We start from the raw sequence: 26,111 nt of genomic DNA on the forward strand, positions 1-26,111 counted from the left end.
AGATTGGAGGTTGTGTGAGAGGAGGTGGCTGCCATCTGAAAACTAATTACTGGCCAGAACTTGAATACTAACGAAATAGTTCTTGAAAAGGCTAATAAAAAGAATTTCAATTATACAGGACATTACAAAAAATATTTTATCTTTTAAATTTCTAATAAAATTGGACATCCTTTTGTTATTACCACATGTGAAAACTCGTGTGGATCACAATCATTGGCCTACTAGTGTTTTGGGGACTTTATTGCTTTTCCTAGATTTAGGCTCTTGTATAGGTTCCCCGCGTGCTGGTTTGCGCTGACAGTGAATGTGGTCTGTTCTCGTAAGATACCTTTAAGATAACTTTCCTTGCCATGTTGAAACAAGCATTTACAATGCAATGGTTTCGCCTTTGGAAAAATTAGAGCTATTGGCATTGTAAATGACAAAATTTGTATTTATGTGTTGGTTTTGAAAACAGATAAATAAATGGCATTGTCATTTACATTGCCATTAGCTTAATCTCTGCAGTCACTCTGCAGTCCCTAGCACTCCATAGCACTCCCTAGTCACTCTGCACTCCCTAGCACTCCCTAGTCATTCTGCACTCCCTAGCACTCCCTAGTCACTCTGCACTCCCTAGCACTCTCTAGTCACTCTGCACTCCCTAGTCACTCTGCACTCCCTTGCACTCTGCTCTCCCTTGCACTCCCTAGCAGTCCCTAGTCACTCTGCACTCCCTAGCCCTCCCTAGTCACTCTGCACTCCCTAGCACTCCTTAGTCACTCTGCACTCCCTAGCACTCCCTAGCTTTCTGCAGTCACTCTGCACTCCCTAGCACTCCCTAGCACTCTACAGTCACTCTGCACTCCCTAGCACTCCCTAGCACTCTGCAGTCACTCTGCACTCCCTAGCACTCCCTAGTCACTCTGCACTCCCTAGCACTCCCTAGCACTCTGCAGTCACTCTGCACTCCCTAGCACTCCCTAGCACTCCCTAGCACTCTGCACTCCCTAGCACTCCCTAGCACTCTGCAGTCACTCTGCACTCCCTAGCACTCCCTAGCACTCTGCAGTCACTCTGCACTCCCTAGCACTCCCTAGCACTCTGCAGTCACTCTGCACTCACTCTGCACTCCCTAGCACTCCCTAGCACTCTGCAGTCACTCTGCACTCCCTAGCACTCCCTAGTCACTCTGCACTCCATAGCACTCCCTAGCACTCTGCAGTCACTCTGCACTCCCTAGCACTCCCTAGCACACCCTAGCACTCTGCAGTCACTCTGCAGTCACTCTGCAGTCCCTAGCACTCCCTAGTCACTCTGCACTCCCTAGCACTCTGCAGTCACTCTGCACTCCCCAGTCACTCTGCACTCCCTAGCACTCTGCACTCCCTAGCACTCTGCAGTCACTCTGCACTCCCCAGTCACTGTGCACTCCCTAGCACTCTGCACTCCCTAGCACTCTGCAGTCACTCTGCACTCCCTAGCACTCCCTAGCACTCTGCAGTCACTCTGCACTCCCTAGCACTCCCTAGTCACTCTGCACTCCATAGCACTCCCTAGCACTCTGCAGTCACTCTGCACTCCCTAGCACTCCCTAGCACACCCTAGCACTCTGCAGTCACTCTGCAGTCACTCTGCAGTCCCTAGCACTCCCTAGTCACTCTGCACTCCCTAGCACTCTGCAGTCACTCTGCACTCCCCAGTCACTCTGCACTCCCTAGCACTCTGCAGTCACTCTGCACTCCCTAGCACTCTGCACTCCCTAGCACTCTGCAGTCACTCTGCACTCCCTAGCACTCTGCAGTCACTCTGCACTCCCCAGTCACTCTGCACTCCCTAGCACTCTGCACTCCCTAGCACTCTGCAGTCACTCTGCACTCCCTAGCACTCTGCACTCCCTAGCACTCTGCAGTCACTCTGCACTCCCTAGCACTCTGCAGTCACTCTGCACTCCCTAGCACTCTGCAGTCACTCTGCACTCCCTGCACATAGGAGACCTGCTCACAGGTGGCACGAGGGCGACCAGCAGCTCGCGAGCTCCTCTTTGGAGAAGACTGGTCTACAAGAAAATCAGTGGAGACGGAAAATGCAGGTATAGCTTCAGTTACCGTGTGAATGCATATAATGAGCATGCACAACTAGCCCCTATAATTAATGGGCTGTAAAGCGCTTCAACGTCTCGTCAGGGAAAGTAAGCACTGTATAAGTACAATTTAAACCCTCCTTGTGGCCGTTCAGAATCCATAGTCGTGCATAATTGCGGGTCAGATGTGCTTGTGATAGAGGTCACAGGCAGGCCGGGTCACCCATGTTGCAATACTGCCCGTACATTGCCCTAACCAGAGCACTTTCTTGGGTTATAGACTTTTATCAGAAAGTGCTTTCTAGTTTGGGTTTGAGTGGTAGTGCAAAGAGTTAATACTGAGCTGTGAAGTGTGTGTTTTTAATTGAAATTATATAGAGTTAACTTCTCCTGATGAGATATTGAAAGGACAGGCATGTTAAAAAAATGTATTTCTTACAGTCATGGTTTTACTAAAATCTATATTAACCATTTTATCTTAACCCTTTCTGCACATTTTGTAGCAGCCATTGTACTGTGTGTAATGCACTTTCAAAATAATGGCTCACAGTGCTTTATGTGGCAGACTGGGAACTCGTAGCACTAAACATACACAAGTCACTATTCTACACGGCACCAACCGGATTAAATTATATGCTCTCTGGTTACACACAGACCTCTGCAGTGCATCCACCACTAGAGGTTTCATAATGTACAATAGTGCATTTCACACTGAATAACAACTTCTCTATTTTTAATTTAAGCTCAGCATTATTTTATATGTAGCTACCTGACGGTAAAAGACCCCCCCCCAAAAAAAGTACAGAATGTTTTGTTTTTTTAGCCACACCTTTGACCCCGCCCCATGCTCACTGGCCCGCCCCATTGCATGCAGCATCACAGATCCCAAACTTTTTTTTTAATGCACGTTGACAGCTTGGCAGCTATGGTGGACAGATAGACAACCAGAATATATCCTGCTGGCTGGAACTCTTTGAACCCAGTGGGGGAGGGGCTCTAGGCGACAACATTACCTCACAGCCCGTGCCCCTGCATACATATTGCGCTTTCACTGTATTCTCTGAGCCCTGTCTTGTCATGCCTTCATGTTCACAGTGTCTCAAAGCGCTTTGAAACGGCAGACAGGCAGCATACGAGCACTACATCACAATGTTAAAACATAAAAAACTGTTCAGACACTCTTTGTCACTCCTGTTCTTTACAATGCTGCGTTTGAAACCAGACCCCTGACTCCCCAACCACACACATAGCGCCAACAAATATTAAGAGGCGCTCAGTCCACCAGTCCGGAAAAAGCGCCAGAAGTAACTGAGGCCGGGGCCTTGGGGTGAGTTTGCATGAAAATTCATTTATTTCCCTGTGCGCCTCGCTGCGTTTTGTTAGCATTAAGTGCAAATTTCTAGTTTCACAGAGCACTGTATAGACGGGATCGCTTCTGGGGGCTACATATAAATGTAATTCTCTGAAGGATGTCCCAATGACAACACAGCAAATTAAATTGATAGAGCGTAATTGCAGATCACACGCTTTTCAGGTTGGGCAGGTCCAGGCCCCTTTACATTCATTTCACGCTTTGCATCTTGGTACTCGTAGTCACTCAGTTGTCATTCATTCATTGGCAACGCTGTAAGTTTTCACAAACATATGCTGATTTTTCTTTAAGCTTTCTCAACAAAAGCATCTACTCACAGTGTAGACAAGGACGCAGTTCAAAGGGCAAGGGACAGAATTGCCTTCCGGGGGGCGCGCACCCTCGCGCAGACAAGCAAGGCTCCCAGGACCACCTTCATATGCTTGAAAACGTGAGACCTGCCTGCCCGCCTGGCCCCCCGCCTGCCCCCAAGCCTGCCAGCAAATGGGCTCGTTCAACAATAAAAAGTGATCGGCCCCGTTGAGAGATTCATCATTTCACACGAGGCATTATGGGACTTGTAGTTTCTACATTTTCCATTCATTCATTTTTTTCGCCATTGTAATTCACGACATGTACATACTTTTATTTAATTTATGCTAATCAGTTAAAAACCAACATTTCTATGCAGTCAAATAATTTTGAAAGGCAAATGGAAGAGACCTTTAAATGATAAGAATCCCCCTGCTGTCTCTTGTCGCGAATGTAATTTGAAAGATGCTTTTGCAGTCAATTTACCAATCAGACCCAAAATGAAGGAAATACCTTTAAATGACTTTTACGTCATCTTTCCTTGTATTAGTTCCACATTTCTTTTTACTTTTGCACTTTCTATTGCTACCGGTAACAATGATGGTTTAAGTAAACAAAGTGCAGATAGCGCTTCACACCACATAGGCGCTAAGCTGAACACAGAAGCAACAATTATTTGCACCTATTCTTAGGGCGGTGCCAACATCTGAATTAGAAGTGGGCGGTTTAAACTTCATGCGTAGCACCATGAGACCTCAGCTGAGAACCACTGCAAACAAGCATTGGAAAACCCAATATAGCAGGACTTGGCCTGCTGTTTCAATGGTTATTTTTTTATTGCAAGCAGGCGTCACGAAAAGAAAAAGCGATAACAGGCACCTAAGTGGCCAACCTTTTATATGCGTGCAATAAATATTGTAAAATTAAAAATAACAACAGCTGACAGTGTCAGATGGTTGCGCACATGGATGCAGCGACCAACTTGTTCAATGTACACTGATCCTCGTCATTGGACAGGGTGGTGGTCCACGCCGCGCCCTACGCGCCGAGTACGTCAGGCTTGCACGAGGCGCTGTGTCAATTATCTGTGGGTGTTGTACTTGGACCGAGAGTACACGCCCACAGTGGCCACGTCTTCATGACGTTGCAGACAGGGAAAGAATCGGCGGAACGCCCACCAATCGCCTCGGGAAATGACGGACAGTTCTCTCTTTCAATGGCTAGCCTCCATTTATTGAGCTAGCCAATGGAAGAGAGAGATTCGGAACGAAGGGCACACTGTTCTAACATTAGATTTCGCCTGCGCCGAAAAGCTGCGCGGCGCAGCTTTCGACGAGGAGAAACCTAAAAACTAAAGGGGCCGTGAAGGTCATGTTTTTCAAGTGAAAATTCACATGGGGAGTACTTTGTGACCTGTGGTTAGCACTCGTAGTTTTCACAAAGGTGCATGAGAAACACAGCACAACTTGTCCTATTTTAAGGGCACTGACATTAGCAGAGCTTAATTTGTAAAAATAAAGATAAAAGAGGTGCCAGGGCCCTCATCAGGAGGCCACTGCAGTTTGCACCACACATTGCCACTGTACTTACACTACTGCTAACCATTACACTGCTTCAAGTGTGACAATTCAGACTGTTCTAGGCCACCAACGCTTCTAGAATGGCTTGGATGCCAGGTAGTTATTTTAACGTATCTTGAATGAACAAACACCTGTTTTCTGCTCATCTTTAAATTACACAAACACCGCCACCATGTGGCAAATGTCATAAGTGCAGTTCCTGCAATTAAGTGCCGGAGCAGGTAATTAAGTGCAGGTGCTGAGCAGCAGAAACCGCTGGCTCAAATTAAGCACTGCACATTAGCAACCTCCAAGGATGAATGTCCAATTCACCCCTTCTGGAATCTGGACAAGTGACCCCCGTATTGCAGAGGGATCTCTAGTGTATATGACCTATTGAGATATTGGATCACGGGGCCATCTTGATTTGCAGGGTTAATAGATCTTCAAGAAAGTGACCCCCACTACAAGGCTCCTCCTAAATTGTCACCTTCTTTTCCTCCTCCCTACATTTAGATAAATGTAGTTATCTTAAAAATCTGGTGTAGATCCTTCCCTCCAGGACCGACTTTGGAGAACCCTGTCCTATCCTGCCACCCTCGGTTCCATGTCTCTTGCTTCCCCCATGCACTCTCATGTGACCTCAGCTGGTGGCACACAGGTCTAAGAAAGGACACAGCAGCATAGACACACTTCTTTGTAGTTCCGTTCACTCATCAACGATATAAGGGTGCGCTTAAGGGTGCAATCCCTCACTCTGCCTTCAGGGGGAATACATAAATACTTTTCTGACCTGGCCAGCAGGCACAGCTGTAGTTCTTGACTCCTTCCAGGCAGATGGCGTTGTTCAGGCAGGGGTCGGAGGCACATTCCGGTATATCAAGCTCACAGTGGTCTCCGGTGAAGCCGGTGTCACAGCAGTCACACTCGTATCTGAAATACACCAACAACAATTAATAGGAAATGCACTGCCGCAAGGCAGACAGATCTTTGACTGACTGATCTATAGCAGACTGATCTATGACTGATCTATCACAGACTGATCTATGCCAGACTGATCTATGGCAGACTGATCTATGACAGACTGTTATATGACTGATCTATGGCAGACTAATCTAAGACAAACGGATCCTTGACAGACTGATCTATGCCTGGTATATAGCATACTGATCTATAACTGACTGATCTATGGCAGATTGATCTATGACAGACTGATCTATGACAGACTGATCTATGACTGGTCTATAACTGACTGATCTATGGCAGATTGATCCAAGGCAGACTGATCTATGACTGACTGATCTATGGCAGACTGATCTATGACTGACTGATCTATGGCAGACTGATCTATGACTGATCTATGGCAGACTGATCTATGACTGATTGATCAGTGGCAAACTGATCTATGACTGATCTATGCAGACCCCCCAGGATATAGCGGCATGGATTAGCAAATTTAGCGGCACACATATGGAAATTTAGCGGCACAAATATGGAAATTTAGCCGCATTTTCGCGGCCCTTTATTTTACTAATAATCATTCATTTTCAGCCTTAAATCAATGGAAACTGTTTTAGCAGAGTATCCCACTTTGAATAGGCAACCTGGGATATGGAACAGAGGAAGCGTTTCACAGGTGAAGGCTCTTTAACCACCGCCTCCCCTTCCACACACCCACCAGGCATTTCCACTCTGCCCAAATGGCCCTGGACCCACCCCACGGGTCCACAAGATCACAGCTGGAGGAAGATCCTTCTGCTACCTTGCTGAGAGGGCTTGGAACTCCCTGACTCTAAATCCCTGCTCAATCACCTTTGGACTTAAATCTGCACGCCAGATTTACACAAAGTGCTTGGCACTGATTGCTGCCTCCCTGTGGTGATAGGGTCTCCTGGTATACCTGTAGTTGAACTAATGGCTTGTCAAAGCTCCATCAAAGGAAGCCAAATCCCTCGATAAACACTTGCATTAACTTGCTCCATAGATTGGATAAGATTATGAAAAGCAAGAATTTTCAATTAAGTTAGTGACAAGACTCTAGGTCTTGGAAACAACCCTGGACATGCAAGTAGAGAAAGCCTTCCTTTCAACAGAAAGGATTGTAAAAATCCAAATGATTAAAAAACATTTTCCTCCAAGCAAAAATTGCTGGTCAGACTATACAAATCCCTTCTGGGCCTGATGTCATCCTACATAGGGCTCATGTCCTTTGGCACACTCAGGATGAGACCCATACAGCAGGCACCGGACCATTAATGGTGGCAAATAAATGTCTCATAGGACAACATACTCCACGTCACAGGAAGCCTCAGTCAGGCATTGGATTTGTGAAGGCTCAATGCAAGCCTCCCATTCAAACCTTCAACAGACAGGACAGTAATCAAAATAGACACATCAATGGAGGTTTGCAGAGCCCACAAACAAGAGTTAACAACCAGAGGCCTCTTGTCAGACTCAGAAAAGATGCTCCAAAGCAAAATCCTGGAGCTATGGGCAATAAGGCTGGGTCTGTAGTCATTCCTCCCAAGACTAGCCAGACAGGGTGTGCTAATCAGAACAGATAGTGCAACTTTAATGTATTACACTGCCAAACACAGAGTAATGAGTTCTCATTCTTTATTGGAAGAGGAACAGAAGCTAAGGGACTGGGCAGGGCACATCCACACAGTAGAAACCGCAGCGGAACATCTCTTGGTATTCTAGAGCAACCTAGCAGATGCGCTCAGCCACACTCTCCCAGACTACCAAAAATGGAAAACTCTATGATGACCAAGTGGATTACAGCTTCCACTGATGGGGTTGGTTCATTTTGATCTGTTCGATACTCTGCACAACAAGAAATGTCAATACTCTGCTCGCAGGTTCTGGCGACCAGGGTCCAATGGTAATGCCTATTCATGACTTGGTCAAAATTCTTCGCAGACACTTTTCCTCTGTTTACCCTGATCCACATGGTACTAAAAAGTGTGAAAGTGGACTGCTGTTCCCAGATCAGCATTGCCCAGACATGGCCTCACCAGTATGGGTACAGTGGCCTCCTAAGGTTGTCCATATATAATGCAGCTGAAGATGCATCCCAGGCCCTATCTAAAACCAATGAATAGATCCTCCTTCACAGCCTTGACAACCAGGTAGCTCACAATCTGCAATTTGGCCATCTTGACATTCCAAAAGAATTCAGGAACATTCTAGCATAGGCACATGCACCAACAACTACAAGAACTTATAAGGCCAAATGGTTTCTGTTGTAATCTTCCTTTCTGGTTATATATTCAGATGGTACATTCCCCCTCCCCCTCTCTGTACCCTTCCCCATTGGTATATCCCACTAGAGCTTGCCTTAGAATGTTGGCATCCACCAGGCAGTCTTGGAGAGTGGGTGACAGAATAAAGATTGTTCTTACCTTTTCTTGCCTCAAGATTCATCTTTACAACACTGGCGACGAAACCGGCGCAGGGGGCCGTGCTGTTACCTCCCCTTTCTGTACTCTCTCCATTTGCTTCAAGTGCAAGGTGATACAGATGTACTATGTGAGGAAGATTACCTTGTTATGGTGATGAGGTGACAGATGATTGGCCTTGGTGAGCAGTACTTTGGTGATACTCGTGCTGTTTCCCGCACATGGTGTGTGCCCTGGAGGAGAACGTTAATTCTACCTTCAGCTACGCAAGGACCAGGGAAGCGTGAGTACAACTGTGGAGTGTGGTCTCCCTATACAGTTTGAGCCATCGTATGCCACACCCCTCACTGTGCCGGACCCTGTGTTCACGTTGGTGATTGACCTTGCCGAGATCTCTGTGAGGTTATGCCTGGCCAGTGACAGCCCTGCTGCGTGAGAATTACCTCCGTGTCCGAGTGTACAAGTTTGTGAGGTGACAACCTGTCATCGGATACTCAATTGCCACGTTCCAGGTCCTGGTAGTACATTCAGTGCCAAATTGCCCCATTTGCCTGTCATGGGAGACATTCCTGGTTGCCATTTTCCTCAGCGTGCCTGTGAGCAATGGATTACTGACCTCTCGTCGACTGCCGTGGTTCTGTCCCCAGTCTCCGAGTAAGTGCAACAGTAAACGGCTTTCCGCCCCGGTGCCACTTTTATCCTGTGTTGCCAATTTCCTCAGTAAGGCGGCCTGCGAGGGGGCATGATTTCTCCAGTCGACTGCTCCTGTGAGGTGGGACCGGAGCTGTGTGGCGCATGGTCCTGACGCAGCCGACAACCTTCGCCGGTGCAGTCCCAGCTGTTTCCTGCCACCCGGCGCACCAGCCACCTGTGGACCGCCCAAGTACGGGGAAGAGTGGAGCTGCTGCCGGAGCAAATACCTGAGAGTTCTCCCACCGCCTGTTTCTTCACATAGAACCCCGCCATCAAGCGTTAACCCTGCCGCGCTGTTGGCGCTTGTCAGTTGTGGAAGTTTTGCCTGCTGCACCAGCCGTTCTTCAACCTCCCAGTCGACCCTCATTGTCTGCCGGGTACCATCCCCCGCCCCAGCTGACTGAACATTCCTGATTTTCCCAGGGGCTGAAGTAAGTGTGTTCCTTTGTGAGAATTAGTGCCCCTTTGACTGTGACTTTGTCTTCCATTATTTCCCTGGCCTATGACTTTCCTGCCTGTTGCCCAGGGCCGGACTGGCCATAGCGGGCACCAGGCGTTTCCCCGGGAGGCCGTTAGGGTGGGGGCCGGTTTTGGGACCTTGGGGGGCCATTTTTGTTACCGGGGGTAGGCAATGTCGGCCCCCGGTAACCTCATCGGCCAAAACCGGCCGTCGCAAACTGCTCAACTGCACTCCCCCTGACCCCAGGGGGGGCCAGCTGAGCAGTTTGCCAAGGCCGGTTTCTGTTCTCAGTCCGGCCCTGCTGTTGCCTTGGATTCAACAAGAACCCAGCATCTTATATCTCCGTCTACATGTGGTACCTTCTGCGTATAAATCCATGCTAAGTGGGACATGTAGACATCCCACCTTAGTCAAATTACCTGTTATATCTTTGTAGAGACCCCTTCATACCTGGGGAAGACCTATTTTTCTGCTGTGTTTTTCTCTCTATTTCTCAGGATACCATGCTCTGAGTGGATTTACGTCTAAGGTTGGGGTGTGTTGACTTTCTGGGTATATCATAATTCTAACCTGCAGTGATACCGTACAATTTGTGACATCCTAATTCAGATAGTATTTACATTGTACCCCTGTACATCACATACAGTCAGTTATGTGCTGTTAATAAGTCAACAGAGTATGTATCGTGTTCATTTAAGTGCGCCTTGCCCTCAGTTAAGTGTACATATCCTTAATCTTCCCTCTCCTGTAGGTTGGGTTAGGTGCGGTAGGATCCCTGGTCATTGGGTGCCACTGTACCTCTAAGTGTACTTATATAGTGAGCACTCTCTATGTCCTTTCCTCCACCCATAGAAGTTAGAGAAGTTCCCTCCCTTTCCTCCATGGCTGCATCGTCCATGAGTCAACCTCCCTAATTTTTAAATGATATTGGGGATCCTGAAATCCATTGGAAGTATTGGATTCACCTGTTCGATTCCTACCTTTTTTCTATGGGGGGGGGGGGGGGGGGAGTTCCCTGCTGTTCGAAAACAACATGTCCTGTTGAACAACCTTGGGGTCCAAGGTAGGAAGATATATGATACCCTACCTGATCCCGAGCTAGAAGATGATGAGGTGGATTTGGATGTTTTCAAAATAACTCCCATGAAGTTGGAATGTCATTTTGGGGACAAGGTAAACGTCGTCCTAGAAAGGCACAAGTTCTTTACTCGAGTGCAGGGTAAACAAGAGTCTGTTAGCAATTACATTGCGGCTCTCAGGGGCCTAACTCAGTTATGCGAGTTTGGGGAACTTAACGACTCCCTTATCAGGGACCAGTTAGTAAGGTGTACCCACAATCCCCGCATTAGAGCGAAACTTCTATCCAAAAACCCATCCTTGAGAGTAGCTATTAGTATGGCACAGTCTATTGAACACACTGTTAAGTGCATTTTAGAAATGAACCCACCCAAAGATCCAGTTTGTAGTGTTGTCAATGCCAAAGGGTATCAGGATGACAACAATTGCAGCGAGATTTTGAAAGTCAAAGCAAGAGAAGTCAAGACAGAAAAACCTATGAGGGTAACTGAAGGGTTAAAGTGTTTCAGGTGTGGCAGCAGTAACCAGCTTGCGAACAATGTTTATTGCACTGCCCGTAATGCAACATGCATGAAGTGTAATAGGAAGGGACATTTTGCGAGAGTGTGCAGAGAGGGGAAGAGTAATCAGGTAAAATTGGTTAGCAATGGAGAGGAACTCTCTCCTCTGTATGTTTTTCAAGTAGTAAGTGTGGATGCGAAGACTCCTAAAAATGACTCTTTGCAACATCTGTATCCTGAATGTACCATCCTCTTGAACAAAAAACCTTTGGTCGCTTATGCAGATTCATGTTCTCCATTTATGATGATTAATCTACGTGAGATGGCTGATCTGTTTAGCATTACCAGTCTTAATGTGTTAAAACCCAATGTATCGCTAACTAGCTATGCTGGGTATGGTAAAGATGGAGATAGAATTCCGAGGAAGATCAACAAGTGGTTTGGTTTATATTGTAAAAGAGGGGTCAAACTTATTAGGCTGGCACCATTTGAAAGAGCTGGGAATATTGCTTTCCCCAATAATGTAGATCAAGTGTGTTAGAGTAATGATAATTAACCGTGCATCTGCTTTATCATATTTTGAGCGTGGGTTTGCAATACTTATAATGTAAAAGACATGCTTTACAGTATATTTTCAGGTCAATTTATTCAGGAAGTTATTTAGATGAAATTGTATTTGGGTGACCGATTAATATTATCCATCCTGTTATTCCAATGTGTTTTTCCGTCTCTGTATTTTGCCATTGGTGGATGCCTTGTTTTTCCCCTCTCTTTTGCTCCATCCTGTTGCAGGTCTCCTGGTTGTATGCTGTTCCACGACGACTCTCTCCTTTCATCACCTGTTTCCTTTATCATTAGCGAAGGGAGATGTGTTGTAATCTTCCTTTCTGGTTATATATTCAGGTGGTACATCCCCCCTCCCCCCCTCTGTACCCTTCCCCATTGGTATGTCCCACTAGAGCTTGCCTTAGAATGTTGGCATCCACCAGGCAGTCTTGGAGAGTGGGTGACAGAATAAAGATTGTTCTTACCTCTTCTTGCCTCAAGATTCATCTTTACAACAGTTTCATTTGTGCACAGGGGTTTTTAACTCAATCTCTTGGCAGCTCAACCAAGTGGTTCCGTACTTGCTGGATCTGCCCAAGATTGATCTTATATACTCCTTGGTTAGAGTCCATGTCGCAGCAATTTCAAAAGAACAGAGGAGACTGCTTCATTTTGTTTTCACAAAGGATCATAAAGCAGTAGATCAGATGCTGGCTCCACCTTACAGAAGTGATTTTGCGGGCACTTTTGAAAAATTTGCGGCATTTTTACAAAAGTGCCGATTTCGCAGCAAACCGCGAAATCGCCAAATCCTGGAGGATCTGTCTATGGCAGACTTATCTAAGACAAACTGATCTATGACAGGCTGATTCTGACTGATCTATAGCAGACTGATCTATAACTGACTAATCTATGGCAGGTTGATCTATGACTGACTGATCCAAGGCAGACTGATCTATGACTGACTGATATATGGCAGACTGATCCATGACTGATCTATGGCAGACTGATCTATGACAGACTGTTATATGACTGATCTATGGCAGACTGATCTATGACTGATTGATCAGTGGCAAACTGATCTATGACTGATCTATGGCAGACTTATCTAAGACAAACGGATCTATGACAGACTGATCTATGACTGTTCTTTAGCACACTGATCCATAACTGACTGATCTGTGGCAGATTGATCTATGACAGACTGATCCAAGGCAGACTGATCTATAACTGACTGATCTATGGCAGATTGATCTATGACAGACTGATCTATGGCAGACTGAGCTATGTCTGATGTATGGCATACTGAGCTATGTATGATGTATGGCAGACTGATCTAAAACAGACTGGTCTATGATAGACTAATCTGTGTCCTGGCCATACCCTAGGCGATCCTCGTAGCTCGTCGACTTGGCAAGACTTTGTGCCTGATTCAGAGTTTGGCGAACAGGTTACTCTGTCACATCATGAATGTCATCCCGGCCACCACATTACAAGTGGCAGCCGATATAATGCACTTGCAATAATGCAGATCAGATATTCGTGAAGTTTGTGAAGGAGTAACTCTCTGTCAGACTCTAAATCAGACCCTTTACGTGTCTAGGGTTATCTACGCAGAACACAAATGTGCATATTCAATAACGCGTCAATATGTTTTTATACAAAACATGTAAATGGATTTCTCGAAAAGGAATTAATTCATGAATACATTTACATAAAATAAGGAATTAGAGACAACCTTTGGCATTTCTTTCAACATGTTTAAAATGTTTACATATGCTAGCACATATTGCGCATACTTCTGATAAAAGTGAGACAGATATTCACATTTTGGTTTAAAAGTTTCACATTCACAATGGATATTGCATCATATATCAAGAAATGCTAATATGATTACGTATACCTCAATCAGAAGCGGGACTGCATGCGTTATCACCAGTGCTTAAGTTGTAAAATATTAAGTGCGATGGTTCTGACCAGGAGGCCACTGCAGCTTGCACCACCCATCGCACTTGTCATCTCTGCCAAAACAACTACCAACCATCTCTCTTGCAGTTCAAGATTATTTCAGGTTCCCAAAGCTAAAGGAATGGCTGTGGAGGCAGGTATTAGCAATTTTAATGTATATTGTAGTCCTAAACTACAGTTGTTCTGCTCATCTTTAAACTAGATGAGCAGCGTCACCATGTGGTGCACTATTCTAAGTATGGTATTGACAATTAGGTGCCGGTGCCGAGCACCAGAAACCAATTAAGTGCTGGTGCTCAGCACAAGAAAGCACCGGATCAAATTAACCACTGGTTATCACTTGTTTATGTAGGAAAGGGCAGGTTATTCGTCTCAGGGACAAACTCCTCTTTGAGAAAAAAGTCACCAATGACCAGATAACATTCATTTTGTCTGTGTGTTTCAACAAATTGTCCTTAGTTTTAAATGTGCAATGTACTATGGCAAAGGTCATTGTAGAGGTACAGGGGAGAGGTACTAGGATTAGATGAAGGAGAGGTACTATGGTATAGGTACTAGTAGAGGCACGGGGAGAGGTACTGGGATTAGATGGAGGTGAGGTACTCTGGTATAAATACCAGTAGAAGGGGCAGGAGAGAGGTATTGATATTAGATGGAGGAGAGGTACCATGGGGTAGGAAGGGCAACATTACTAGTGTATAGTTAGGGTATAGGGAGCAGTAGAAGTAGAAGTATTAGGTTGAAGGCAGCGGTCGAAGCACTAACACAGGTGCAGAGGCAGAATATAGAGTACAAAATATTGAGTTGCACAAATTTATTTATTTTATTTATTCAAAGTTTTATATAGCTCGAACAAGATCTTTGCAGATATCAGAGCGCTTAACAGAAACAGGGGGGAGGGGACAACAGGAGGGTGACTGAACATATTATTGGGTACAGTATAGTAATCGATAGCATAATTGGATAGCAGTCATGTGCTGATAAGATACCAGTAAACAATCAAATAGACAATAATATAAGACGGTGCAGAGTCTTTGATCCAGCTACAATAGAGATCAGGAGATACCAATAAACACTCAAAATAGATAATAATATAAGACGGTGCAGAGTCTTTGATCCAGCTACAATAGAGATCAGGAGAGCTTAGGCTATAAGGATGTCTTATATCATTTACTAAGAGTAACAGAGAACGAGGGGTAGGGGCATCAAGGGGGTGATTCAACAAACTACTGTGCACAGTGTAGTAATAGGTAGTAAGTGAGTAGCATAATAGGATCGCAATCATATAAGAATATGAGGTCATTAGACAATCAAGTAGCCAATGTTACAAAAGCGGTGCAAAGTCTCTGATCAACAACAATAAAGTTCAGGTGAACTTGGCCATGAGGATGGCTTTCACCTCTTTCTTGAAGAATGCAGTGGAGGAGATAAGCCTTGTTTCAGGAGGGAGCGCATTCCAGATCCTGGGTGCCATTCCTGAGAAGGAGCGTTTGTAAGTTTTTTCCTTCCGGAATCTGCAAGGTTTCAGGAGTAGACTTTTTGTACTTCTATTGGATCTCGAACCCCCTGATATAGTCAACTTTTGAGTGAGGTAGGTGGGTGCCTTGTGGTGTATGGCCGAGTGTGTCATAACGGCAATTTTCAGCTGTATTCTGGCTTCAAAGGGCAGCCATTTCAGGGATTTCAGGTCAGGGGATATATGAGAATTTTTTCTTGAGACAGTGATGAGTCTCGCGGCAGCATTCAAGGAGGCTCTTAGGGGTGCGGTTGTTGATAGAGGGAGTCCGCTAAGGGCCACAATTCCATAGTCTATGCGGGGGATGACTAGGGCTTGTACAGTAGTTTGGAAATCTTTGACTGGGAGGAAGGGTTTAAGTTTCCTCAATGTGTTGATTTGGAAATTAGCTCCTTTCGTTGCTTTGCTAATGTGAAAAATATCGAGTCATTAATATCGTGGGTCAGAAATATCGACAGAAAGAATATCGTGTTCAAGAATATCGATTTAAGGTAAGTAATATTGATTTTAAAAATATCAAAGTGTTTAATATCATTTGCAAGAATATAGTTGTTAAAAAAATCGTTTTTATTATTATGTATTTTAGTATATATTTAAAATGTATGTTATGTATGTTTTTTTTATATAAGAATTGTTTGTATTTTTAATATATATGTTACATTTTTAGTAGTTATTCAATTTTTTTATTATTTGAATTTTGCACTTTTAGTTCTGTAGCAGGTTGTGGGTTTATTAGGGAATAGAATGGGAAGTAATTTAATTATATTACATTTATTAATTGCTTTTATTTGAATTTTGAGTTTTTATTTCTGTAGCAGGTTGTGGGTTTATAGGGAAATAAGTTGGGAAGTAATTAAATGATATTAAATGTATTGATTAATTTTTGTTTAATTGAGATGTTATAGTGTAAAATGTGTAAAGTCATGTATTATTATTTAATTATTAATTGGTTGTCAATTGATTTTAATTAATTAATTGGGTATTAATTTTGGCAATTGTGTAGCACATTTTAGGTGTGTGTTGTGGTGTTTACAGGTGTAAAGGGTGGGAAGTAATTTATTTTTAATTTATGAATTAATAATTGGTTGTTGATTGATTTTAATTAATTAATTTGTAATTCATTTTGGTAATTGTGTAATTAATTTTAGGTGTGTGTTGTGGTGTTTACAGGTGTAAAGGGTAGGAAGTAATTTATTTTTAAATTATGAATTAATAATTTGTTGTTTAATAAATTGTAATTAATTCACTTTAATTAATTAGTGTAATTGTGAAATAAATTAATTTCAGCTGTGTGTTGTGGTGTTTGTAGGAGTAAAGGGTGGGAAGTAATTTGTGTTTAATTAATTATTATATAGTTGTTAATTAATGTTAATTTTTTGTTATTTATTTTGGGTAATTGTTTATTTTTGTGTGTGTTTTTACTTTTATAGGGGTAGAGGGGGGGTGTTAAATACATTTTAATTATGTAATTATTAGTTGTTAATAGTAATAGTTTTTAATTTTAATATACGTTTTAATTGTGTTTTATTATTTTATAGTTTAATTGAATTATTAATTATGTAAATCATTTTAATTAAACATGTTTAAGTGTTTTGCTATCGGAGTGGTGTTATAGGGTAGGAAATAAAATAAATACATTTATGTTTTAATTTGTAACTATCTTGTAGTTTAAAAGAATTATTTTCATGTAAATTTATTTATTATTTTATTTTATACAATATTGGTGGTTTTTGTTATATGTAATTAATATTATAATATCTATTGTTTTCATATATTTTATATATTTTTTTTTAATTGTTTATTTATTTTTATTATTTTATTTTATTTTTAATATATATATATTTTAAGTATTTGAGTGTGAATAGTAAAAAAAATTCTATGCTATCCAACACTTTCCCGACTCTTGCAATCACTGGAGTGGGAATAGTAATTTTTAACCCTCCGCTACCCAACGTTTTCCCTACTGTTGCAGTCTCTGGAGTGGGAATAGTAATTTTTACCTCTCCGCTATCCAACACTTTCCCTACTGTTGCACTCTATAGAGTGGGAATAGTAATTTTTACCCCTCCACTATCCAACACTGTCCCTACTGTTGCTCTCACTGATTTTTCAGTGCAGAACATTTTACCAGCACTCCTGCGAGCAGCACAACGTGCATTTTCTCCGCCAATGGAGGAACTCTGTGGAATCTCGCTGAGTTTTTATGTAACTGCACAGATTCCACCAAGGGATTCCGGGAGGTCTGCTCACCACTAGATATAATGCAATGTTTATTTTTCAAGCACCTTGCCTGGTGATGTGCTTTATACAGTTATAAAAAAAGGGCCAGGTGTACTAGGGTTTTAGTCACAGAAAGTGGTCGCAACTTGCAGATACTTATTTTGTGAACTGACCAATGTGCACATAGGTTGGTTTGTAAAATAAGGACTCATTGAGTCACAGTCTGACCTACCTAATTAATATTCAGTAGGTATATCACAAATCGGGACTGTATCTGATTGGCCACAATCACAGGGTTGGTGGCCTGCAAAGGTCAGCAGACCACCATGTCTCTGGTTTGCCTACTCTCCCTGAAATGTATACCCCAAATGAGAACCCCTTCCAACCGGGTCCAAATGGGAACCCCTTTCCTTTTACGAATAAGTTACCACCCCCACATGGGAGATGGTAATGTTTCAATGTTTTGTGACCAGCAATGCGTTTGCAAGCCATTGTTACATATGGTAACAGTTTAGAATGGATGCCCACAATATGCTCATTCCAAATTACAAATTGCTAGCCACTTGCAAACCCATTTTAGCAGTCGGTAAAAGTTTACAGACTCCTAAAATGGATTTAGTACATAAGAAGTACCTATTTTACAACCAGAAGCACTCAAGATTTAGCAAAATGTATTGTTTGCAATACCAAAATAAGTTAGGACATATGGCGCCTGCAATCCTGGCCCTTTTAATGAGGGTGAACTTTTAATACAATCTTTGTGCACCTATGTTAAATCGGATGCACAAGTAGCATGCTTAAAAGTATTACTTCGCATGTGGTATTTTCATTTGGAAATTGATTTACTCAAACCATATTATTCAGACCATTTAATACTACAGACTTAGGGGCCCATTACGATCGCGGACGGACTTGCGTCCGTCCGCGAGTCCTGAGTAGGAGGGAACGTCTGCATGTGCTGCGGCGTTCCCTTCTGTGCAATTAGGATGTGACCGCCACCCTGGCGGTCACATCCTCTATTTTTAACATTGCGGCGGGTGCGGCTTCAAGCTGCACCCGCCGCAATGTCAAAAACACATGCATTGCATTTACATGCACAAAGCGGCAGGCACCGCGCGGTGCCTGCCGCTTTCTGCATGTAAATGCAGGGGGGTACCATGGGTACCCCCCATGTGCACCCCCCCACCTCCCTTCACCCAGGGGGTCCGCAACGTGCCCCCAGAGTGAAGATCCGTATGCTTTTCCACAGCGGAGAACCCGCCGCGGAAAAACATCTCTTTTACGCCATCCTAATATGTCTGGCAGTGTCTGAGAGACACCGCCACCATATTAGAGCTTTTCCGCCGTGGTTGTAAGCCGACCGCGGCGGAAAAGCGGCGGACCGAAACCAGGACCCACCAGCCATCCTAATGTGGCGGTGGGTCTCTGGTGGGTCCGCAGCGGATTTTCCGCATCCTCCGGGCCGGCGGAAGCCACCGCCGGCCCGGAGGATGCGGAAAATCCGCGATCCTAATCAACCCCTTACTACAGTAAATTTGCTTCCAGGGACAGTGAGTGGGTGTTGCAGTTGGGAAGGATACGTCATGTTCATGAATAACCACTAACTTGTGAGGTTGTGAGTATTCACAAACATTTTCATAATCCAGTCCCCCCAGGATATGGATGGAGATTTAATCCTGAGAAAAGAATCAGTAAACCTCTAGTCAGTGAGGGAATTGAGAGGAAATGCCCCAAAATTCGTGGGGTGTTCGGGAAGGGGAATCTCTGTAAGGAAAAATATTTTACCCATGATAGCCAAAGAAAGTTAGAATTTGCAAAGGCACATTTACTAAGCACTTCCTTGTGTTGAAATGTATACGTTCAACTACCCAAATATAAACATTTTCACACGTGTTTCCCCCTACAAAGCTGTGACTTCCCAGCTTTCCAGGGTTGACCATGGGATTTCTGAAAATTCAAAAATAATGTGTAAATATACGTGAAACATAGGTCTAGACCTAAATAAATAATTTCTCTTGAGACTCTGGGCCTTTTAGCTGTGTTATTGACATCAAGAGGGTCGAAAATAGTGCTTAATTTGTAAAAAGAAAAAAAAAGTGTTAGGGCCTTCATGAGGAGGCCACTGCAGTTTTCTCTACCCATTCGCCCCGCCAGCGCTGCCAAATGACAGTACCAACACATCTACTAACTATCACACTACTACCAGTGTGACAATTCTGACTATTGATAATGGTTTGGGCGGCAGGTGTTAGTCATTTTTAATGTATATTGAATTAATAAATAACTGTTGTTGGGCTTAGCTCTATATTAAACAAACAGCCCCACCATGTGGCACACTGTCATAAGTGCCGGTGTTTACAATTAAGTGGTGGTGCAGATCACGGAAACCACTGGCTCAAATTAAGCACTGGTCTGAGCGTATTTAATCTTGGCTTTGACATGATGGCTTTGACCTTAGTGCAATCAAAGCACAGCTGTAGTAGAGAAGCCATATAAAAACTATGTATAGGTGTAGTTCCAGAACATCATCATCAAAGTATAGTCTGAAATATCACGTCCTAAATATCATTACAAAAATATCACACATCAGAGTTAATAACAGAAACACTAAACCCTAAGGGATAATATTCCCATAAATGACATTAGGCACACACTATTGCTGCAGGATATCTTTGCTAACGTTATTCTGACATACAATCTGTATGTTTAATTATTATAAAGCAAAGAATCCAAAGAAAGATCGCTCAGTCAGCGGTGAGGCTTACCTATTGACACGGTCAAGGCAGCGCCCTCCATTCTCGCAGGGCTGGCTCGCACATTCATCGATGTCCACCTCACAGTGCTCTCCCTGGTACCCCGGCACACAGGTGCAAGTGTAGAATCCCACGTGATCATTACAGGTGGCGTTGTTCTGGCAGGGATCCGACTGGCATTCATTTATGTCAATTTCACAGTTTATACCTTAATAAAAGAAGTGATAATGGTAAGAACATCTCACTTAAGAATGTCTTAATTTAATTAAATATATCAGCACACAATTAAAAAACGTGTGGTTAGTGCACAGCAGACCGATCTGTGGGAAGGAGTAGGCAACAAGTAATCTGCTAAGAAAAGTAATGAGAACATTGCATGGATACAAAGGCATAGACAAGTGGAAGCATCGTAGCTAACGTATGCATTTCAGGTGACCACCTGACTCCAGGCCATTACACACACTGTCTCAAGTCCTGAACTTTTCACCTACAAATCATTAATTTTAGGTGTGATAATCGAATTAGTTCAGTGGAAGCAAAAAAAGACTACAACACCCAGAATGCATTTGGCTATAACACAGTTGTCCACAAATGGAAACAGATTCGAAATGACCTGGAGGAAGGTGGTCACCCTACATGCAGTGCTCCATTGGAGAGCAAAGGAGTTTGAGAAATAGGAAGGCAGTATAAACCGAGCTCTATAGGAACATTGCAATTAAGCTGACATAATAGCCAAAGAGTTTGAAGACAAGAAGAGCTATTTATGGCAACCTTCACTTACCAATGTATTAAATGGCCAAATAGAGAAGGAGGCCGTAGTAGAGTCTCCAGAGAGGAATGGGTTATGCATTTTCACTAGAAATGAGCAAGAGGAATGCTGATATATATGTAACATGCTCTGTGGCTTTGGACAATTCTGAGGCCAGATCAGCTTATGTCTGATTATTTATTTGTTGCTTTTTCCAGCACCTGCGGCATAATTTTCAGATTTTAAGTCAGGCCTATCTAGCTGAAGTGACACTAAAATGGAGGGTAGCATAGCTTCCAACTCTTTACAAAAGCCAACTGTTCACAATTCACCCTTTGAATGAGGTGAATATTGTGCTCCATTGGTGTTAATATCACAAATTGATGAACTGGAGGAATGTCTTTTGTCTGCAGTAAAAATAAATACTTCATTTTAAGTGTCTTTCACAAATAGTTGACATAATCAGTTCTCCTTTGACAAGAACACGCTTTGTTTCACAATTCATACAAACCATCTTCATATTATAGGGTTCACGCAACAGCGGTTACTTTAAGTGGACCTTCAGTGTTCCGATTGCAGGGGTTACTTTAGGAGGACATACCAGGTTTATAAGAATCATCAATATTACTCCAATTACTGACCAGTCAATCCATCAATCAATCAAGTAATTTGTAAAGCGCGCTACCTACCCGCTAGGGTCTCAAGGCGCTGGGGGGAGGGGGGGGAGCTGCAGTCAGTGGTTGAAGAGCCAGGTCTTGAGCAGTCTTCTGAATGCCGGGAGGTCTGTAGTCTGTCGTAGGTGGAGGTGGAGGGCGTTCCAGGTCTTGGCGGCGTGGTGGGAGAAGGATCTGCCCCCGGAGGTGGTTCTGTGGATGCGCGGGACGGCGGCCAGGGAAAGGTCAGCGGAGCAGAGTTTCCTGTTGGGTGCGTAGAAGGAGAGTCTGCTGTTGAGGTAGGCTGGGCCGGTCTTGTGGAGTGCTTTGTGTGCGTGGATCATGAGTTTGAAGGTGATTCTTTTGTCGATGGGGAGCCAATGCATGTCTCTCAGGTGGAGGGTGATGTGGTCTCTGTGAGGGACGTCTAGGACCAGGCGTGCGGAGGCGTTCTGGATTCTTTGGAGTCTGCTGATTAGTTTGGCCGGGGTTCCGGCGTAGAGGGCGTTTCCGTAGTCGAGTCGGCTGCTGATGAGGGCGTGGGTGACTGTTTTCCGAGTGTTCGTTGGGATCCATCTGTAGATCTTGCGGAGCATACGGAGGGTGCGGAAGCATGAGGAGGAGACTGCGTTGACTTGGTTGGTCATGCTGAGCGTGGAGTCGAGGATGATCCCTAGGTTGCGTGCGTGGTTGGTCGGTGTCGGGGGGGTTTCCAGGTGAGTGCATTACTCTGAGTCTTGCTCCCTTGCTTTCAGTCATTACAAAATGAGGCCATCCTGCCTCACCAGACATCAATTACCAGGATATATTCCGAAACAGTGCCCCCTCCTGTTCAGTTACAAGCTACAACATAGTCAACATTGGTTGGCCTGAAACAAAAGGGCGGGTGGGAAGGGATGTAATGATTGGATGCGAGTGAGCATTACTCACAATATTGCAATTACCTGTCAGTAACTGGAGCATTACCTCATCATCCTTACCCTCGCTTACTCTCATTACAAAATGAGAGATACTATGGTATACCAGAACAACCAAAGGTTGCTGCCAAAAACCAAACTTTGTTGATTACATATGACATGAGCGAGAATACCATTATTACATCATAGCAGATAAAACTCTAGAACCAAAAACGTAATTGAGATTCACCTCTTCTATAGTGAGAAGCAAGTGTCAACGTAGAAGCCCAGGTAGCTGCTCTACATATTTCAGCAGTGGATGCCCCTTGAAGTTCAGCACGTGAGCTAGGCATGCTCCTAGTAGATGGGAAACAGTCATTACAACGCGTTTATAACCACGTGTGACAGTTACCAAGAAGCCATTGCCATGCATATGCCTTTACCACGCATGCCTTTATCCAGCAGACTGTACTTTAGTGTTGTAGTCCAGACTCATGCCTTTACAACAAAACGTTTGTGGTAAATGCGTGGTAAAGGAATATGCGTTGTTATAAAGTTCATTGTAAATTCCTGCGTGGGAATGATACGTATGTTATATTTACAATGTAGTAAAGGAATGCGTGCTCATTGAGTGCGTGGTTCCGTCATACAACCCTAGTAGACCTGCCTTGTACCTCTAAAGGAGAAACCTGACCTACAGACTCATAAGCTAAGGAGATTAAAGTTCTAACTCACCTACTGAGAGAAAAAATGGAAGGCTTGGAAGGCTTGAGCCCCTTTTTAACTGGCCGAAAATTGAAAAACAATGAATCCGAGCAACAATAAGGAACTACTCTGTTGAAATAAATCAAAAGTGCTCTTCAAACATCAAGATGATGCAGTCTGGTCTCGTCCTCTCAATGAGGAGAATCAAAAAAAGATGGCAAAATAAGCTTCAGTTCCTATTAATTTTGGGAACAAAGGAAGAAAGATGATGCAAAATTACTCAGTCCCCAAACACTGCAAAAAGGATACTTGAAAGATAAAGCTCCCACCTCCCCAGATGTCTCGCCATAGTGATAGCCACCAAAAAGAAAGACTTAAAAGGCAAAGTTTGGATTTACTCTCTAATGGTTCAAAGGAAGGATTCATGAGAGCTTCTAAAATCAAAGAAAGATCTCTAGTAGGGAACTGCTTGCCTGGGGAAGGAAAAATGTTATTCAATCCCTTCAATATATGAGAAATCAAAACTCCATCGTCACAGAGGTTCTTCTAGGAAATTCTGAAAGCTTGATTGATGCCATCAGCAGTTTCAATGTAGAAACCTTCAACCCTAGGGAAACTCTATTCTGTTGAAAAGACATCATTGAAAATAAGTCAGAAGTAGAAGGATCTAGGGGCATATTATCAACGGCCAGCGATAATTATCGCTGGCGGTACATAGCGATAGAAATATTGCCGGGTATCACTGAATATTATCGCCATGATAATGTTATTTACAACGCATAGCGCTATGGCGATAATATTTCAGCAATAGTGGTGGTTTTCCAGCGATGTTCCATTGAAAACAGCGATAACATTGCTGATACGACCCTGTGGTCGTATCAGCATAATCCATCTCCCATTAAAAGTATGCCTTAGTCAGGAATTTAACAGACGTTAAATTCCTGAGTTAAGGTTGAGGTAGCGCGATTTTTTTAATCGCTGCTCCTCCTTGTTAATATCGCGAAGCTGCCTTCACGATATTAACGTGTGTTGTTTTCACAGCCACGCCTTTTTTGCAACTCATGTGCGATGCGAGGCGAGGCTGTGAAAAAACGGGCATTACATCAAGGAAACACGCACTAGCGTGTCCTTGATGATATTGCGATATAATTATCGCCGCTTTTCCCCCAAAAACGGACGCTAAAGCAGCGATAATTATATCGTCAGCCCTTGCTGGTATACCCCCCTAATTCCTTAGAATGACACCACCTGCTAATGCCAATGCTTTAAATACAACTTAATTGTTGGCAGACACCTAGAAGCATGAAGGGTATTAGTATGGGCCACTGGTACCCCCTATTCAGTAAATCAAACCTCTCAACCTCCAAGAGGCCAGATTCAGTTTGAATAGAACTTCCTGTTGCAAGATTGGAAAATGGAGTGAGGAGTAATTCAGGGGTAGCCTCCACTCCTCTGACTGCCTCATCGCTACTAGAAGAGGAACAAAGATGAGTGGGCCACACTGGAGCTATCACTATCACCGAAGCTTTCTCACTCCTCACTGTGATCAAGAACCTGGGAATCAGAGGGAAGGGAGGAAATGCATACAGAGGACCCTGGGGCCATCTGCATGAGAGAGCATCCACAGCCCAGACATGCTCCTCCTTGGTCCTGGAACAAAAGGTCTTCACTTTTGTGTTAAGAAAGGAAGTCAAAGGGTTCATTACCGGATGAGCCTATTTATTTTAAGCTGCACAAATACCCTGGAGACAAAAAGTCATAGAAGATGGAATGTCTCTGCAGGCATTGTCCCCCAAAGTGTTGGCTGTTCCCTGTATATATATTGCTGAGATAGAAACCAGTCTGGGTTAGGCCCAATGAAACAGTTTGGCCCCAAATCTCGACAGAGAACAAGACCAGGTTTCCCCTTGACGGTTGACGTAGGCCTTCGCTGTCATATTGTCCATCCTGCCCAGAACCACTCTTCCCTTCAAGAGATGACAAAAGGACTTCAGGGCTAGACAAACAACTTCCAGCTCCCTCCAACTGGATGATCTCTTCAAAATGTGGTCTGTCTGTAGCCACCACATCAAGTCCTCTTGAACATGAGGAGAAAGAGGAATCCGAGCAGACAGAGAATGAGACCAGGGAGCCAAAGGAGCTAGCACGTGGCCGATCATTCTGTGCAAATGTAGCCTAGCCCAGGGAACCAGAAACAAATTGTGGCAAAATCTCCTTGCACTTGAAACAAAGCAAAAGCCGCTGGAGGAAATTGAGCGAGAGGAGCCAGCATGCGTGCATACATTTTTTCTGGTAACGTGACAATCCCCATGTCAGTGCAAAGTTTTCCTCCAATCTTGCTCCAGTGAATCACTGGTCTTGAGGTGAAGTCAGATTGGATTTCTCCCAATTGATTAGAAAGCTGTGGTCTTGCAGAGTTGAGAGGGCTATCTCTTAGTGCTGTGGGCTGTACTACCACCTCGCTGGTAGGAGCATGACTCATCCAGTCATCTCGATAAGGATGGAACGATATCCCCCACAGATCAATTCAGCTATATGAGCCAGAATCTTGGTGAACACTCGTGGGGCGGACATCAGCCCGAATGGCAATACTCAGAATTGAAAATGATGGTTGCCTATGGTGAACCGAAGATACATTTGATGATCCTCTGCTATTGGCAGGTTACATAGGCATCCTGAAGACCTATTGAA

At 43.9% G+C, this 26,111-nt stretch overlaps 1 protein-coding gene across 2 annotated transcripts in view; it reads right to left on the minus strand.

The window, feature by feature from the left end:
* The window catches only part of CRB2 (crumbs cell polarity complex component 2), a 324,449-nt gene that overhangs the window by 144,505 nt on the left and 153,833 nt on the right, over positions 1-26,111 (minus strand). For both annotated transcript variants that reach the window (XM_078641841.1, XM_078641840.1), the window contains exons 3-4: positions 20,431-20,626; positions 6,078-6,217 (exon numbers count right to left, since the gene is read on the minus strand). In XM_078641841.1, the coding sequence (XP_078497967.1) occupies positions 6,078-6,217; positions 20,431-20,626 (336 nt within the window). The remainder of the gene's footprint in view (positions 1-6,077; positions 6,218-20,430; positions 20,627-26,111) is intronic.

The sequence above is a fragment of the Lissotriton helveticus genome, chromosome 5_1 (assembly GCF_964261635.1).
Source record: "Lissotriton helveticus chromosome 5_1, aLisHel1.1, whole genome shotgun sequence".
In the NCBI taxonomy this organism is placed as follows: Eukaryota; Metazoa; Chordata; class Amphibia; order Caudata; family Salamandridae; genus Lissotriton; species Lissotriton helveticus.